Source organism: Drosophila willistoni, assembly GCF_018902025.1.
Source record: "Drosophila willistoni isolate 14030-0811.24 chromosome 2L unlocalized genomic scaffold, UCI_dwil_1.1 Seg168, whole genome shotgun sequence".
In the NCBI taxonomy this organism is placed as follows: Eukaryota; Metazoa; Arthropoda; class Insecta; order Diptera; family Drosophilidae; genus Drosophila; species Drosophila willistoni.
The window spans coordinates 1,961,976-1,980,045 of NW_025814047.1; the positions used below are offsets into that span (position 1 = coordinate 1,961,976).

The following is an 18,070-nucleotide window of genomic DNA, read 5'->3' on the forward strand; positions in this document are numbered from 1 at the left end:
ATCATCCTTTTGATCCTTTACTAAATACATTTTATGCTTGCAGTTCCCAAAAATTATCGAAAGCCTAGATTCATGGAGAGTCTACGTGCTGTACTTACCGAGGAGGGACTTGTTTCTTTTGAGTGCAAGGTTGTTGGTTTTCCAACTCCCGTCCTCAAATGGTTCAAGGATGGCCACGAGTTAAAACCTGGAGATGTCTATCAGTTAACCGGAACTAATTCTTTGGGCACTTACTGCTGCATCGCCCGTAATTGCATGGGAGAGACAAGCAGCACGGCCGTACTGACCGTGGAGGATATTCAAAATCAATTAACCGATGAGGAACGTCTCGTGTTTACCCATCAAAATCAAGCACCAAGATTTTTAACTGGACTAAAAAGCACCGATGCAAAGATCAATGAACCTTTTCAATTCAAAGTAGTGGTCAGAGCTTCTCCGGATCCCGTCCTAACATGGTTTCGCGATGAACTGCCCATCGATCCGAATGATCGTTATAACCATTATCGTGGTGAGGATGAAGAATGGCTTATGGATATCAAAGCAGTGGAATTTGTTGATCAGGCTGAATGGAAATGCGTTGCCGTCAATGACTTTGGCACTAGCATCACTTCCTGTTTCCTAAAGTTGCAGATCCCAAGACATTATAAGAAACCACGATTCTTGGAATGTCTGCGAGCCGTTCTAACTGACGAGGGTGCCGTCAATTTGGAGTGTAAGGTCATAGGTGTACCACAGCCTGTGCTTAAGTGGTATAAGGATGGGGTGGAGCTGAAACCCGGGGATATTCATCGCATTATATCTGGCCAAGATGGCACCTGTTGCTTGGGTACCTACACTTGCGAGGCAAGAAACTGCATGGGAGTGGTAGCCAGCTCCGCCTCTCTTCTTGGCTTCGAGGACGCCCAACGGAATCAGAGTCAAAAGAATGAGCAGCAAGTCCACGAGAACGAATTGCAACGGAATTTCTCGCTTTCAACCATTCAAGAGGAGCGAACTTCGCAACTTTATGAGACGCCGGTCGGCGACATAACAATCGACGATAAGGGCGATGTGTCCTTTTCATTTGATGGTAAAGAGGTTTCTGTATCACTCTACGAAACACCCGATCTAACCGAGGAGGAAGCTCTCAAGATTGTTGAAATGTATGCCGATCAAATATCAGAGCATGTAACAGAACACAATATTGTCGAATTGCCGCCACTGCGTTTCGTTAAAGAGACCTCCCAATCGGGTAAACTTTTAATGGAGGCGGTGGTTATCGACATAGCACCAGAGTATTTCAGCCACGAAGATGATCTAAGAACAGAGGCCGATATGGATGATATTTCCATTACAGAAATTACTGTGCATGGCTCATCTGGTCGAGATGGAGTTGGATTAATCGACAGGGAAACGCAGCAATATGTCCAGGAATCGTTTGAGAAAATGGAGGAAGAGCTATCCTTGTCGGCCCCTGTAGCCCGTAAACGCAAAAAGTCAAGGCCAACTGAGACGGAAGAATTTTTCAGCCTCTCCAAGGCATCGGGAAGTCAAGGTGATGAAGAGGAAACGTCGGACTTGCAAACTTTCGCCAGTGCCCAAATGTCCACATCCCATAATCAGAAGCAAGTATCAGCCAAATCAGAGCAGGAGCATGATCACGAAACATTGGCAGCGCCAAAGCGCAAAAAATCCAAGAAACCTTCTGACACTGACTCTTCAAAGACTACCGAGGATGAAGCTCGCTTGCAGGATATTTCAGGGGCAGTAGGCGATGGTCTTTTGATGTCACCAGCCGCACATTTAAAAGCAATTACCGATGAATCAGAGATCAATAGAAATCTTATAGCTCTTGTGCCGCTAGCCAAATTATTGAAGGTGATAGAGAATCATCTAACAGTTGTTGAGCATGAGGTATTGGATCAATCAACCATGATGATGACACCAGCTGCTGCGGATCAAAGCATTGCTATTATACGAAACATTGTGGAGCCGATTAAGCAAATTGAGTCAAAACTACGCGTTTATTCAGGCGAGACTCAAATCGATGCTCTCATTCAATCTATGGACGATGATATACGCAGGTTACACATGGGTCTGCAGGTGATAGAAAAATGTGTGGAAATAGACGAAACTGGAGCCACACTTATCCAACGGACTAGTGTCTGCATTATTGACACTGTAGGCGAACAGATGAAAAGAGCACTCGAAGAACTGAAAATTGTGAGCAAAAAATTCCATTCGGAAAGTTTAAGGGCACAAATTGAATTGACTGCTGATGATATTCAACAAGGTTTGGAAATCACTCAAGGCACCATTAAATCGCAGGCTCTATTACAAGAGGCCCAAGATCTTGAGGCTGCCCAGCATTTTACGGAGACAGTGGAGAAAATGCAGCAGGATACCAACGAGTCAATGTCTTTTGCTACCATATCTGAGGCAAATTTACCCAGTGAGGCTAGCGCTTTAAAAGAGATCTGCCAGCCGGTGGCTAAAATACAAGAGGCCTTAGAACGCGTTGAGATGGAACTCTCACTTGAAGAGTCTGAAGAAGAAATTTACAAAAAGGTGCATCAAAAAGTACTTGAAAGCATTGTGGAGCCCATCAGGGAACTACAAAGCACACTTCATTCCATCGAGGATAAAACGGAATCTCTGGCTGGCACCGAGTCCATGGAACAAAAGATTAATATGGCGATTTTGGACATTGTGACACCACCACTTTTTGAGCTCAACAAAGGATTGGAAGTGATACTCAACGAAAAGTCCGACAGCGTAGAGGGAGGCATGTTAACAGTTAGCACAGTGGAATCGATGGTTCCACCTTTGCAAGAGATTCAAAACGGTCTGGCCCAACTAGGACAGGATTTGGAAAGTTCCGGGGGCCAGGCAGCATTAATGGCACATGAGGATGTCATACAAAACTTAACCGAACCATCGCTGGATGTGGCTGATACCCAAAAACTATTACAATCAATTGCTCAAGCTGTTTTGCATTTCGAGACAAATATCGAACGAATTTCTCCACGCCTTTCGGCGAATGTCAAGATACGCCTGCAGAATCTTAAGGATGAACTGTCTGCCCTTATTGGTACAATTTTAGATAAGGACATCACTCGCCATCATGTGGAGCTTCTCGAGCAATTAAAGAGTCCCATTGACGAGTTAAACTACTGCATTCGCCAAACGGAAGTGAAGTCTATGACAGGTTCACTAGCAGACCTAATTGAACCCTTGAGTATGCTGCAAGAAAATACACAGAAAGGACATGGCTTAATGCTAACAGCCCGCGAGCCTGACAAGCAATCCCTTCAGACTCTAGAAAATATACGCAGCATCATCCGAAATGCAGTTATAGACATTGAGGAGCATGAATTCAAGATTCTACAACAGGAGATTCAACAGGACGAAGAACAGGCTTCGCAGCAGCAGCACGATAAATCGTTTAGTGCTCTAAGAAAGGCTCTTGAAACAAAGGTCTCTTTGGAAGAAGCCATTGACAATATGGAAACGCTGCAATTGGCTCTAAATCAAATTAACGAGAACACTAAGGCCGCTGAGCAGGTCAAGAAATCAGCAACGGAAGCACAAGTATCTTTGTTGCATATTCTGCAGATTGCCAAAAATTTGGCCACTTTCAGTGAGGCAGAGACCACACTTAATCCACACGAAGCGAATACAACCCGAATCTTATTTGAATGTGCCAAAAGTTTTGCGGATTTGGCAAAATCTTTGGGAAGTCCAATCCAAGAAGTTGGCTGTGAATTTAAGCAAGTTCTAAGTCAATTCTGCGAGATTGTAGGCCAACAGAAGAAAGCAAGCGATGAGAAGTTATCCGTTGATGGACCTCTTGCTAGTCTTATTCAAGCTTTGGAGCATTTAGAGCAACCTTTGAAGGAATCGACGTCTGTGGAAGATTTGTCTACATTGGATGATATCTCTGTACTTAAGTCGATTGCTGAATCGTTGCCAACCGAGCCAGAAATTGAGTTGCCCGCTGCGACTGAAAAGCCATCACTTACAGCTGATGTTTTGCTCTCTGACCTGAACCATGGTATTTCGGCTGTTCTCTCACACTGCGAAGATATCGATGTGACTTCCATGGTTGGCCCCAGCGCCCAGCAAGTACATGCCGCCATTATCAAGATGCAAGACCTCCAGAATAGTATTGCTCTCGTACACGAAACCAATATTGCTGAAACAGCCCACTCCTTGTCCTCAGAGTCAGGTAGTCACCAAGGAACGTTTGCCGAGGCTTTATGCAGTTTGGAACGTTGCGTTCTGCACGTGGAAGAATGTATAGCCCAAAGTGGTCTGGATGAAATCAGTGAACTAGAACTATCGAAATTAAAGGCATTGGCCACCCCACTAAAAGATGTAAGGCAATATTGCGAGCAGATTTATAACCAAGTTTTAGATCACGCCATTGATATGTCTACGCAAGAAGATATTTCACAACTTAAAACAAGCGGCCAAAAGCAAACAGAACAAATTGGCGCTGAAGAAAAAGCTGAGGTACAACAGGAACCTCTGGTTGAAGTATTTGACATACAACAGGGTGTTGCCAGTGGCATTAAACAATTGCAAGCATGCCTGGAGGTAACACAAACAACTAACACCGAAGAGCTTCATCAAGTCAGCCAAATAATGAAACAGCTTAAATCCGATTTGGAGAGCATTCAGACAACACTTATTTCAAATACTGATGAACAGGAAACTGTTCTGGCGCAGGCGAAAATAGCGGGCACCATGTTTAAGCTGAAGGAGAGTCTTGTGCATACATATGAATCAGGATTGGTTGATTCTCTGGAGACGGTAGAAAGTGCATTTGAGGATATTTTGCTTTCACTTCCCATTTTGGAGTCGCAATTAGCGCAAGAGATGTTTGCGAAAATCGAAAAATCATTAAATGTCTTCAACATGAATTGTCAGCATTACGACACAGTCGATCAAACACATCAATTGGTTAGGCTGAAAGGGCCATTTGATTCGCTGTTACAGTCTATTAAGACATTGGCAATGCAGGCAACTGTTGATATTGATAAGTCATCAATAGTCATTGTGAATCTTCAGTCGAATCTGATGTCTGCCTTTAGAGCTTTAAATGAGGTCAGTGAGAAAGCGGATAATGATATCTCCGTTGGTCTTCTAAAAACTCAGAGTAGTCTGGTCGCTGTCTTTGACTTTATTGAAAACAATGAATGCACAATTCGTATAATTGAATTACTACAGGAAATAGATGCGATCACAACGGAGCTTAACACTTTATCCTTGGTTCCCGTAGAGCCAACAGTGCCTATCGATATTGGCGTAATTATTGAAAACGTCTCTTCTGGCAAAGCATTTCTAACAGAACTTGAGGAAGGACTGAAAAACGATAATCCCTTAAGTGTTCTTCTTCTTAATGAAAACAGCGAGGACATTGGTCAGTTAGAGGCGACCTTGATTCAGATTGAGAATGAAATCCTCTCCCAACCTCAACTCAATCAAATAACTCCAAAGCAATTTGCGCTTATTGAAACTCTTCAAACACAACTAAACATCTTCCAAGAAAAATTAAACTATCTAAATACATCATCCAGTGAATCCGTCTTGGCCACAGATGAAGAGCTCTTGCAATCAAGTTCTGAAGCTATTGATGCTCATAATCAGGATAAGCAAAAGGCATTTGTTAAACCACCTAATGAAGATCAGCAACTACAGCAAGACACAAAGATCGAAAATCTTGCTAAGATATCCAAACAAAAAGTTATAGCAGAAGCGCAACAACCCGACGAACCCGAAAATAAAAAACCCAAGATAATAGACAAAGAATCTACCGATGAAGAGATCCATACAGAGAAACGGAAAAAAGTGAACAAAGAACAAATTTCTGAACAAGTCGCAGAATCAGATAAGACGAAAAAGCTTCAAGAGAAGGAAAAGAAACTGGAGAAAACCAAAGAAGCTGAAAAGGCGGTTCACCCAAGCGAAGTATCTGAAGCTTCAATCGAAACTAGTTCCGATCAAAATCTTCAAGTACTACCTGAAGCAATAGTACAAGAAGAAAATAAAACAATTCTAGAAATTAAAGAGATCCAAGAAATTTTGTCGGAAAAATTCGAAGACTTATCAAAAGGTTTGGCGGCGTCGTCCTGTAAGGATGAAGTACAGTCCATTCTAAAGGAAACAAAAGATACAATCGAGAGCCTCGAAAATGGAGATAAAGTAGCTAAGGCCATATTTAAATTAAAAGAGCATATAGTTCATACTTATGATGGTAGGCCTCTAGACGAACAAAATGATAGAGAAGCTGTGGAGGCCTTCATCGAATCGCTTCTCGAGTTCTGTCCGGATGCGTCAAAGCAACTAATACACAACTATGTGAAGGAAATAAAGACAAATATCATTCTAACAAAAGCAGCCATTCAGCTAATTAATGAAAGCGAAATGTTTTTGAAGCCTTCCTTATTGATCCCGAAACTCGTTAATTTGGAACATATATCGGATGAAACACAATCAAAATTGCAACTGGATAAGTCATCTGAAAAAATGATTAACTTGCAGCAGAATCTAATGGACATTTTCATTATCCTTGATGACTTGTTAGATGAAAAAACTGATAAGTTAAGACCCCAAATTGAAGACGCAAAAACAGCTTTGCTTAAAGAGTACGACTATATTGAAAAGAAGGAAGGTAAACTTAATACTGCCATCATACAGGAACAAATTTTTATTATTACACAGAAAATGTTGAACATTTCGGAAGAATTACAAGAGCTAATAGCCAGTCAAACTGATGCCGAAGAAACGGCAAAAGATGTTGTTGATAATGCTGCACTCACTCTTTTAGAGAAGGAATCAGCTCAAGATTTAAACCAAGATATTCAAAAGAAACAGGGGGACGATACGAAAACGGTCGAAGATATTATGGTTGAAAAGTCACCTGAAAAGAAAGAAGAAGAAGCAGAGAAACCTGGCATAGAGGATTCCGCAAAGACCTTGGAAAAGAAATCTCTGGTAGAAGAGGAACTTGATGCGAAGAAACAGAAGCAAGCCGAAAAAGATGCCGAGAAGAAGACTCAACACGAAGGCTCCGAAGTTGTTGCCGAAAAGATAACTCAAGAAAAAGTAGAAGCGATACAGAAACCTGGCGTAAAAGATTCCGAAGCTGAAGCTCAAAATGCCAAGGCTTTGGAAAAGAAATCCCTGGAACAAAAGGAACTGAATGCGAAGAAACAGAAGCAAGCCGAAAAAGATGCCGAGAAGAAGGCTGAACAAGGCGAAGTTTCTGAAGTTGTTGCCGAAAAGATAACTGAAGAAAAAGTGGAAGCGACACAGAAACCTGGCGTAAAAGATTCGGAAGCTGAAGCTCAAAATGCTAAGCCCTTGGACAAGAAATCCCTAGAACAAAAGGAACTGGATGCGAAGAAACAGAACCAAGCCGAAAAAGATGCCGAGAAGAAAGCTCAACAAGGCGAAGTTTCCGAAGTTGTTGCCGAAAAGATAACTGAAGAAAAAGTGGAAGAGACACAGAAATCTAGCGTAAAGGATTCGGAAGCTGAAGCTCAAAATGCCAAGGCCTTGGAGAAGAAATCCCTGGAACAAAAGAAACTGGATGCGAAGAAACAGAAGCAAGCCGAAAAAGATGCCGAGAAGAAAGCTCAACAAGGCGAAGTTTCCGAAGTTGTTGCCGAAAAGATAACTGAAGAAAAAGTGGAAGAGACACAGAAATCTAGCGTAAAGGATTCGGAAGCTGAAGCTCAAAATGCCAAGGCCTTGGAGAAGAAATCCCTGGAACAAAAGAAACTGGATGCGAAGAAACAGAAGCAAGCCGAAAAAGATGCCGAGAAGAAGGCTCAACAAGGCGAAGTTTCCGAAGTTGTTGCCGAAAAGATAACTGAAGAAAAAGTGGAAGAGACACAGAAACCTAGCGTAAAGGATTCGGAAGCTGAAGCTCAAAATGCCAAGGCCTTGGAGAAGAAATCCCTGGAACAAAAGGAACTGGATGCGCAGAAACAGAAACAAGCCGAAAAAGATGCCGAGAAGAAGTCTCAACAAGGCGAAGAATCCGAAGTTGTTGCCGAAAAGATAACTGAAGAAAAAGTGGAAGAGACACAGAAACCTAGCGTAAAGGATTCGGAAGCTGAAGCTCAAAATGCCAAGGCCTTGGAGAAGAAATCCCTGGAACAAAAGGAACTGGATGCGAAGAAACAGAAGCAAGCCGAAAAAGATGCCGAGAAGAAGGCTCAACAAGGCGAAGTTTCCGAAGTTGTTGCCGAAAAGATAACTGAAGAAAAAGTGGAAGAGACACAGAAACCTAGCGTAAAGGATTCGAAAGCTGAAGCTCAAAATGCCAAGGCCTTGGAGAAGAAATCCCTGGAACAAAAGGAACTGGATGCGAAGAAACAGAAGCAAGCCGAAAAAGATGCCGAGAAGAAGGCTCAACAAGACGAAGTTTCCGAAGTTGTTGCCGAAAAGATAACTGAAGAAAAAGTGGAAGAGACACAGAAACCTAGCGTAAAGGATTCGGAAGCTGAAGCTCAAAATGCCAAGGCCTTGGAGAAGAAATCCCTGGAACAAAAGGAACTGGATGCGAAGAAACAGAAGCAAGCCGAAAAAGATGCCGAGAAGAAGGCTCAACAAGGCGAAGTTTCCGAAATTGTTGCCGAAAAGATAACTCAAGAAAAAGTGGAAGAGACACAGAAACCTAGCGTAAAGGATTCGGAAGCTGAAGCTGAAAATGCCAAGGACTTGGAGAATATATCTCTGAAAGAAGAGAAATTGGATGCAAAAAAACAGAAAGCTTCTATTGAAGAGACTTCCGCTGAAAAAAAACAAGAATCCTTAGATTCAAAACCCAACGAAGCTTCAATACAAGAAGAAAAAGAGCATATTCTAAAAACTAAAGAGATTAAAGTAATTTTGTCGGAAAAGTTCAAAGACTTATCAAAAGGTTTGGCGTCGTCATCATGTAACGAAGAGCTTCAGTCCATTCTAAAGGAAACAAAAGATGCAATCGACAACCTGGAAAATGGAGAAAAAACAGCTAAGGCCATATTTAAATTAAAAGAGCATATAGTTCACACTTATGATGGTAAGCCTCTAGAAGAACAAACTGATAGAGAAGCTGTGGAGGCCTTCATCGAATCGCTTCTCGAGTTCTGTCCGGATGCGTCAAAGCAACTAATACACAACTATGTGAAGGAAATAAAGACAAATATCATTCTAACAAAAGCAGCCATTCAGCTAATTAATGAAAGCGAAATGTTTTTGAAGCCTTCCTTATTGATCCCGAAACTCGTTAATTTGGAACATATATCGGATGAAACACAATCAAAATTGCAACTGGATAAGTCATCTGAAAAAATGATTAACTTGCAGCAGAATCTAATGGACATTTTTATTATCCTTGATGACTTGTTAGATGAAAAAACTGATAAGTTAAGACCCCAAATTGAAGACGCAAAAACAGCTTTGCTTAAAGAGTACGACTATATTGAAAAGAAGGAAGGTAAACTTAATACTGCCATCATACAGGAACAAATTTTTATTATTACACAGAAAATGTTGAACATTTCGGAAGAATTACAAGAGCTAATAGCCAGTCAAACTGATGCCGAAGAAACGGCAAAAGATGTTGTTGATAATGCTGCACTCACTCTTTTAGAGAAGGAATCAGCTCAAGATTTAAACCAAGATATTCAAAAGAAACAGGGGGACGATACGAAAACGGTCGAAGATATTATGGTTGAAAAGTCACCTGAAAAGAAAGAAGAAGAAGCAGAGAAACCTGGCATAGAGGATTCCGCAAAGACCTTGGAAAAGAAATCTCTGGTAGAAGAGGAACTTGATGCGAAGAAACAGAAGCAAGCCGAAAAAGATGCCGAGAAGAAGACTCAACACGAAGGCTCCGAAGTTGTTGCCGAAAAGATAACTCAAGAAAAAGTAGAAGCGATACAGAAACCTGGCGTAAAAGATTCCGAAGCTGAAGCTCAAAATGCCAAGGCTTTGGAAAAGAAATCCCTGGAACAAAAGGAACTGAATGCGAAGAAACAGAAGCAAGCCGAAAAAGATGCCGAGAAGAAGGCTGAACAAGGCGAAGTTTCTGAAGTTGTTGCCGAAAAGATAACTGAAGAAAAAGTGGAAGCGACACAGAAACCTGGCGTAAAAGATTCGGAAGCTGAAGCTCAAAATGCCAAGGTCTTGGAGAAGAAATCCCTGGAACAAAAGGAACTGGATGCGCAGAAACAGAAACAAGCCGAAAAAGATGCCGAGAAGAAGTCTCAACGAGGCGAAGAATCCGAAATTGTTGCTGAAAAGATAACTGAAGAAAAAGTGGAAGAGACACAGAAACCTAGCGTAAAGGATTTGGAAGCTGAAGCTCAAAATGCTAAGGCCTTGGAGAAGAAATCCCTGGAACAAAAGGAACTGGATGCGAAGAAACAGAAGCAAGCCGAAAAAGATGCCGATCCGAAGGCTGAACAAGGCGAAGTTTCTGAAGTTGTTGCCGAAAAGATAACTGAAGAAAAAGTGGAAGCGACACAGAAACCTGACGTAAAAGATTCGGAAACTGAAGCTCAAAATGCCAAGGCCTTGGAGAAAAAATCCCTGGAACAAAAGGAACTGGATGCGAAGAAACAGAAGCAAGCCGAAAAAGATGCCGAGAAGAAGGCTGAACAAGGCGAAGTTTCCGAAGTTGTTTCCGAAAAGATAACTGAAGAAAAAGTGGAAGAGACACAGAAACCTAGCGTAAAGGATTCGGAAGCTGAAGCTCAAAATGCCAAGGCCTTGGAGAAGAAATCCCTGGATCAAAAGGAACTGGATGCGAAGAAACAGAAGCAAGCCGAAAAAGATGCCGAGAAGAAGGCTGAACAAGGCGAAGTTTCCGAAGTTGTTGCCGAAAAGATAACTGAAGAAAAAGTGGAAGAGACACAGAAACCTAGCGTAAAGGATTCGGAAGCTGCAGCTCAAAATGCCAAGGCCTTGGAGAAGAAATCCCTGGATCAAAAGGAACTGGATGCGAAGAAACAGAAGCAAGCCGAAAAAGATGCCGAGAACAAGGCTCAACAAGGCGAAGTATCCGAAGTTGTTGCCGAAAAGATAACTGAAGAAAAAGTGGAAGAGACACAGAAATCTAGCGTAAAGGATTCGGAAGCTGAAGCTCAAAATGCCAAGGCCTTGGAGAAGAAATCCCTGGAACAAAAGAAACTGGATGCGAAGAAACAGAAGCAAGCCGAAAAAGATGCCGAGAAGAAGTCTCAACAAGGCGAAGAATCCGAAGTTGTTGCCGAAAAGATAACTGAAGAAAAAGTGGAAGAGACACAGAAATCTAGCGTAAAGGATTCGGAAGCTGAAGCTCAAAATGCCAAGGCCTTGGAGAAGAAATCCCTGGAACAAAAGGAACTGGATGCGAAGAAACAGAAGCAAGCCGAAAAAGATGCCGAGAAGAAGGCTCAACAAGGCGAAGTTTCCGAAGTTGTTGCCGAAAAGATAACTGAAGAAAAAGTGGAAGAGACACAAAAACCTAGCATAAAGGATTCGGAAGCTGAAGCTCAAAATGCTAAGGCCTTGGAGAAGAAATCCCTGCAACAAAACGAACTGGATGCGAAGAAACAGAAGCAAGCCGAAAAAGATGCCGAGAAGAAGGCTCATCAAGGCAAAGTTTCCGAAGTTGTTGCCGAAAAGATAACTGAAGAAAAAGTGGAAGAGACACAGAAACCTAGCGTAAAGGATTCGGAAGCTGAAGCTCAAAATGCCAAGGCCTTGGAGAAGAAATCCCTGGAACAAAAGGAACTGGATGCGCAGAAACAGAACCAAGCCGAAAAGGATGCCGAGAAGAAAGCTCAACAAGGCGAAGTTTCCGAAGTTGTTGCCGAAAAGATAACTGAAGAAAAAGTGGAAGAGACACAGAAATCTAGCGTAAAGGATTCGGAAGCTGAAGCTCAAAATGCCAAGGCCTTGGAGAAGAAATCCCTGGAACAAAAGAAACTGGATGCGAAGAAACAGAAGCAAGCCGAAAAAGATGCCGAGAAGAAGTCTCAACAAGGCGAAGAATCCGAAGTTGTTGCCGAAAAGATAACTGAAGAAAAAGTGGAAGAGACACAGAAATCTAGCGTAAAGGATTCGGAAGCTGAAGCTCAAAATGCCAAGGCCTTGGAGAAGAAATCCCTGGAACAAAAGGAACTGGATGCGAAGAAACAGAAGCAAGCCGAAAAAGATGCCGAGAAGAAGGCTCAACAAGGCGAAGTTTCCGAAGTTGTTGCCGAAAAGATAACTGAAGAAAAAGTGGAAGAGAAACAGAAACCTAGCATAAAGGATTCGCAAGCTGAAGCTCAAAATGCCAAGGCCTTGGAGAAGAAATCCCTGGAACAAAAGGAACTGGATGCGAAGAAACAGAAGCAAGCCGAAAAAGATGCCGAGAAGAAGGCTCAACAAGGCGAAGTATCCGAAGTTATTGCCGAAAAGATAACTGAAGAAAAAGTGGAAGAGACACAGAAACCTAGCGTAAGGGATTCGAAAGCTGAAGCTCAAAATGCCAAGGCCTTGGAGAAGAAATCCCTGGAACAAAAGGAACTGGATGCGAAGAAACAGAAGCAAGCCGAAAAAGATGCCGAGAAGAAAGCTCAACAAGGCGAAGTTTCCGAAGTTGTTGCCGAAAAGATAACTGAAGAAAAAGTGGAAGAGACACAGAAACCTAGCGTAAAGGATTCGGAAGCTGAAGCTCAAAATGCCAAGGCCTTGGAGAAGAAATCCCTGGAACAAAAGGAACTGGATGCGAAGAAACAGAAGCAAGCCGAAAAAGATGCCGAGAACAAGGCTCAACAATGCGAAGTTTCCGAAGTTGTTGCCGAAAAGATAATTGAAGAAAAAGTGAAAGAGACACAGAAACCTAGCGTAAAGGATTCGGAAGCTGAAGCTCAAAATGCCAAGGTCTTGGAGAAGAAATCCCTGGAACAAAAGGAACTGGATGCGGAGAAACAGAAACAAGCCGAAAAAGATGCCGAGAAGAAGTCTCAACAAGGCGAAGTTTCCGAAGTTGTTGCCGAAAAAATAACTGAAGAAAAAGTGGAAAAGACACAGAAACCTAGCGTAAAGGATTCGGAAGCTGAAGCTCAAAATGCCAAGGCCTTGGAGAAGAAGTCCCTGGAACAAAAGCAACTGGATGCGAAGAAACAGAATCAAGCCGAAAAAGATGCCGAGAAAAAGGCTCAACAAGGCAAAGTATCCGAAGTTGTTGCGGAAAAGATAACTGAAGAAAAAGTGGAAGCGACACACAAATCTGGCGTAAAAGATTCGGAAGCTGAAGCTGAAAATGCCAAGGCCTTGGAGAAGAAATCCCTGGAACAAAAGGAACTGGATGCGCAGACACAGAATCAAGCCAAAAAAGATGCGGAGAAGAAAGCTCAACAAGGCGAAATTTCCGAAGTTGTTGCCGAAAAGATAACTGAAGAAAAAGTGGAAAAGACACAGAAACCTAGCGTAAAGGATTCGGAAGCTGAAGCTCAAAATGCCAAGGCCTTGGAGAAGAAATCCCTGGAACAAAAGGAACTGGATGCGAAGAAACAGAAGCAAGCCGAAAAAGATGCCGAGAACAAGGCTCAACAAGGCGAAGTTGTTGCCAAAAAAAAAATAACTCAGGAAAAAGTGGAAGAGACACAGAAACCTAGCGTAAAGGATGCGGAAGCTAAAGCTCAAAATGCCGAGGCCTTGGAGAAGAAATCCCTGGAACAAAAGAAACTAGATGCGCAGAAACAGAAGCAAGCCGAAAAAGATGCCGAGAAGAAAGCTCAACAAGGCGAAGTTTCCGAAGTTGTTGCCGAAAAGATAACTCAAGAAAAAGTGGAAGAGACACAGAAACCTGGGGTAAAGGATGCGGAAGCTGAAGCTCAAAGTGTCAAGCCCTTGGAGAAGAAATCCATGGAACAAAAGAAACTAGATGCGCAGAAACAGAAGCAAGTCGAAAAAGATGTTGATAAGAAGACTCAACAAGGCGAAGAATACGAAGTTGTTGTCGAAAAGATAACTGAAGTAAAGGTGGAAGAGACAAAGAAATCTAAAGTTACGGACTCCGAACCTGAGGACCAAACCGCCAAGAAGTTAGAGAAGAAATCCCTGGAACAAAAGGAACTGGATGCGCAGAAACAGAAGCAAGCCGAAAAAGATGCCGAGAAGAAAGCTCAACAAGGCGAAGTTTCCGAAGTTGTTGCCGAAAAGATAACTCAAGAAAAAGTGGAAGAGACACAGAAACCTGGGGTAAAGGATGCGGAAGCTGAAGCTCAAAATGCCAAGGCCTTGGAGAAGAAATCCCTGGAACAAAAGGAACTGGATGCGAAGAAACAGAAGCAAGCCGAAAAAGATGCCGAGAAGAAGTCTCAAAAAGGCGAAGTTTCTGAAGTTGTTGCCGAAAAGATAATTGAAGAAAAGGAAAAAAAGACAAAGAAACCTAAAGTTAAGCACTCGGAAGGTGTGGCACAAACCAACAAGGCCTTAGAGAATATATCCCTGGAACAAAAGGAGCTGAATGCGAATAAACAGAAGCAAGCTGAAAAAGATGCCGAGAAGAAGGCTCAACAGAGCGAAGTATCCGAAGTTGTTGCCGATCAGATAACTGAAGAATGTGTAGAAAAGAAAAAGAAACCTAAAGGTTTAGAGTCGGAGGCTGAGGCTCAAATAATAGTAAAACCGGAAAAGAAACCTGAATCAGAAGACTCGGAAGCTGAAACTCAATCGGCCAAGGCTGTAGAGATGAAAACTCGGGAAGATAAAAAGCTGGACGAAAAGAAACTAGAGATGTCTAAAAAAGAAGTAGAAAACAAAAGAATGGATGAAAATTCCAGCGAAAAAATTGACTCTTTGAGTATTCAAAGTACATCGTCAAAATCCTTGGGTATAGAATACAAGGACAAAAAGGAGTCACGCAGTGCTAAACGGAAACCAACTGTTGATATCCAGCTAACGAATCGAAATTCGGCTACGGGCACGGACCTAAAATTGACGTGCGCTATTTCTGGACACGATATGAACGTACAATGGTTTATTCAGAACACTCCCATTGAAAACAATGCCAAGTACAGAAAAACATTGAACGATGGACTGTCTTGCCTTGAAATAAAGTCGGCAGAGCTTAATGATTCTGGGGTTTATCGATGCATCGCCACTAATAGAAATGGAGAAGTCGAAACGAGCTGTCTTGTGACTATATACGAAGCACCTTCAAGTAAATTTGGCACACCACCAATATTTACACGCAACATTCGAGGTAAGTGCAGTCTATGCCTGTGCCACCTAGTGATCTAATTGCCGAATTTGAAAGCTAATTAACGACAAAAACCAGAGGGCCGGGCTAACTTCGGTCATGCTAAAGTTGTGATACCCTTGCAAGCGTTTGTGCTACGTTAAAGTTAAAAAACTTTATGTCTAAAAAGTTAAATTTATGCCAAGAACCGCCCTATGTAAATTTAGACCAAAGCAATCAGCTTTATACAGAATGATATAGTCAAAGTAATAATAACTACATATATCCTATAGTGGTCCGATCTACAATTATAGTCCAATTTCTAGACGGACGTCTGCCTAAAGAAATAGGAACTGTGTTTATTATACCCTACAGGGTCAGTTATGCTTGCTTGTGCTGCAAATTTCTGATCAAAATTAACATACTCTATGCAAGGGTATATTAACTTGTAAATGCAAACGCCATGTATTCAGATAATTGAATTAAAATATATCCCATTTTAGTATATAGGAAGTGGCAAGTGTATGCTTGTGTACATGTCGAAGTAGCATGTCAACAATATTTTCACTTGACTAACTAATCGTCTCTCACTTTCGGTTCGCGAATATGTCATGAGTTAAAAGTTGGGGGTAAATCATTAATTTTATTAGGTGCACATAAATAGATGTGGACGCGTCTAAAAATAGTAAATCGAATTCAAATGACAGTCGTGAATTGGTTCTTTTATATAATTTCATTTATGTGTATTGCCTGTGCATTTAGCATTAATTAAAAAAGTGGTCAGTATCTAGATACATAAATAGAAATGATTTTTTGGCAACCAACGTTGCATGTGTTTGTGTGTGTGTATTTACATAGCTGTGTGAAGTTCGAAGACGATCAATAAAAGAGAATTCGTAAAATTGTTCTTAGCATAACAATGGATTGGCAATTAATTGGCAAAATGATTCGAGAAGGAATGTATTTTCGAATTTTTCACCACGTTCGGTATCAGTCGTGTTTCTTCATTTGCATCGAACGGACGTCTAACGTCCTGAAAAACAAACTTTCGATCGAACCGTTGCGGGTTATATATTTATTATATATAACAGATAAATACATATACAACTCGAACGGATATAATTTTAATCGGTTTTCATTTACGCATCATTTATTCCCACGTAATCCTTTTTCCCTTCAAAAAACAAAGAAGAACCGAACCCTATTACGATGGGTGAAACGGACGGTGATGTTGAGGAGGCTGCGCCAGCCCAGGAAACTTTGCAAGTGCCAACGCAAAAAAAGCGCAAACTTAAATCTCCAACTCCGGGAAGTTTACGCGGCCGTAGTGCAACTCCCATTCATGGTCGGAGTCAGACACCGTTTACGTTGTACATGACTCGACGAAGTGCCACACCCTCGACATGGCGTAGCATAACGCCCTTTCTAAAACGGGAGGAAAAAGAAAAGACTCCCTTCGAGTTAGGACGGGATATTAAGAGTCAAACGACATGCAATATTGCCGTTTTCGATCGGGCCCTAGTAATGGATATCTCCGAGCCATTGGATGTGCAAAAACCCGTGCGTTATATAACATCCGATTTGTCTGTTATTGATCGCGCTGCCGTAATGGATGTGTCGAATGTTGAGGTTATTTACGTGGTTGAAGAATACGAAGAAGTTGAGGAAGAAGAACTCATTGAGGAAGTTAAGCCTAAGAAAAAGGAGAAGAAGGCTCGGAAACCACGAACTCAACGAAAGTCTATTGACAAGGAGGCAAGTCCGTCCGGAGAGGCAGATGAATTTGGCGAGTTTGGTGCTGAAGATCGAGAGGACAGCGTGGACTTCGATGAATCGGATGAGCCTGTGAAGAAAGGCAAAAAGAAGGCACCTCCAAAGAAAAAGGACAAGAAGGAAAAATCACCTAGTCCAAAATTGACCTTGAAACTTGAAATGGGTGGCGGTCAAAAGGCCAGCAAGAAAATGTTTGAGCAACAAGCAGCAGCTCCCAAGCCTCCGCCGAAAAAGAGTAAAATGGTCCTGCAAATGGAGGAGCAGGCTAAGGCTGCAGCAAAAGCCGCTGAAGAAGAGGCCAATCGTGCCAAGCCCAAAGGCGAAACATTTGAAGAACGCCAGAAGCGTCTAAAAGCCGAAAAAGAAGAAGAGGAACGTCTAGAAGCTGAGCAGCGGGCCCTAGAAGAGGCTGAAGCCGAGGCGGAAGCCGAAGAGGATGAGGATGTCGAGGGAGAGGGTGACGAAGCCACTGAGGCCGGTACAGCTTACGGAGACGAGCAAAGTAACATTGGCACAGAAGCCGGAGGTGAAGATGCTGAGGAAGATGAAGAGGCGGATGAGGTTGCTGCATTGCCTGAAAAGCGACGTGGCAGCGATTCATCCGACGACTTTGTGCGTCCTGATCCTTATGACGAGGAACGCTGGCAGCGTATTGCCGCTGTCGAGGGTGAGGAATTCATGATGCAGATGCGCAAGTACAGCATAGCTAAGCGTGTTAGTGAGAAAGAGCGGGACGCTGACTGGCAGCGACGTCGTGAACAGGCTCGTATGCCGAAGTTCATTAACTTTCTGTCCGACCGTACTGTTGAAGCTGGTCAGAATGTTCGCTTAGCGTGTGCTGTTGATGGGCCAGAGTTATCGGCCAAATGGTTTAAGGATCGCAGGCAACTAGAACGGGATGGCACTCACCGGATAAGTAATAACAACAACATTCTGGTCCTTGAAGTTGTTAACACAAACATCCTGGACTCTGGCGAGTATTCATGTGTAATTTCGAATCAAAACGATGAAGTTACCTCCTCGTGTATTGTTACCGTTTATGAAGTGTTTAAGGATGAACCCAAACCTCCCTCAATTCAGTATATCAAAGGTACATGCTTA

General features: G+C 42.4%; 1 protein-coding gene across 3 annotated transcripts in view; it reads left to right on the forward strand.

The window, feature by feature from the left end:
* Positions 1-18,070, forward strand: part of LOC6643383 (myosin light chain kinase, smooth muscle) — a 46,056-nt gene that overhangs the window by 6,152 nt on the left and 21,834 nt on the right. Inside the window, exon 7 of one of the 3 annotated variants that reach the window (XM_047009730.1) lies at positions 44-15,220. In XM_047009730.1, coding sequence (XP_046865686.1) covers positions 44-15,220 — 15,177 coding nt within the window. Of the gene's footprint in view, positions 1-43; positions 15,221-16,272; positions 18,060-18,070 lie in introns of those variants that run through there. The other 2 variants (XM_023176310.2, XM_047009729.1) reach the window with 2 other exon arrangements.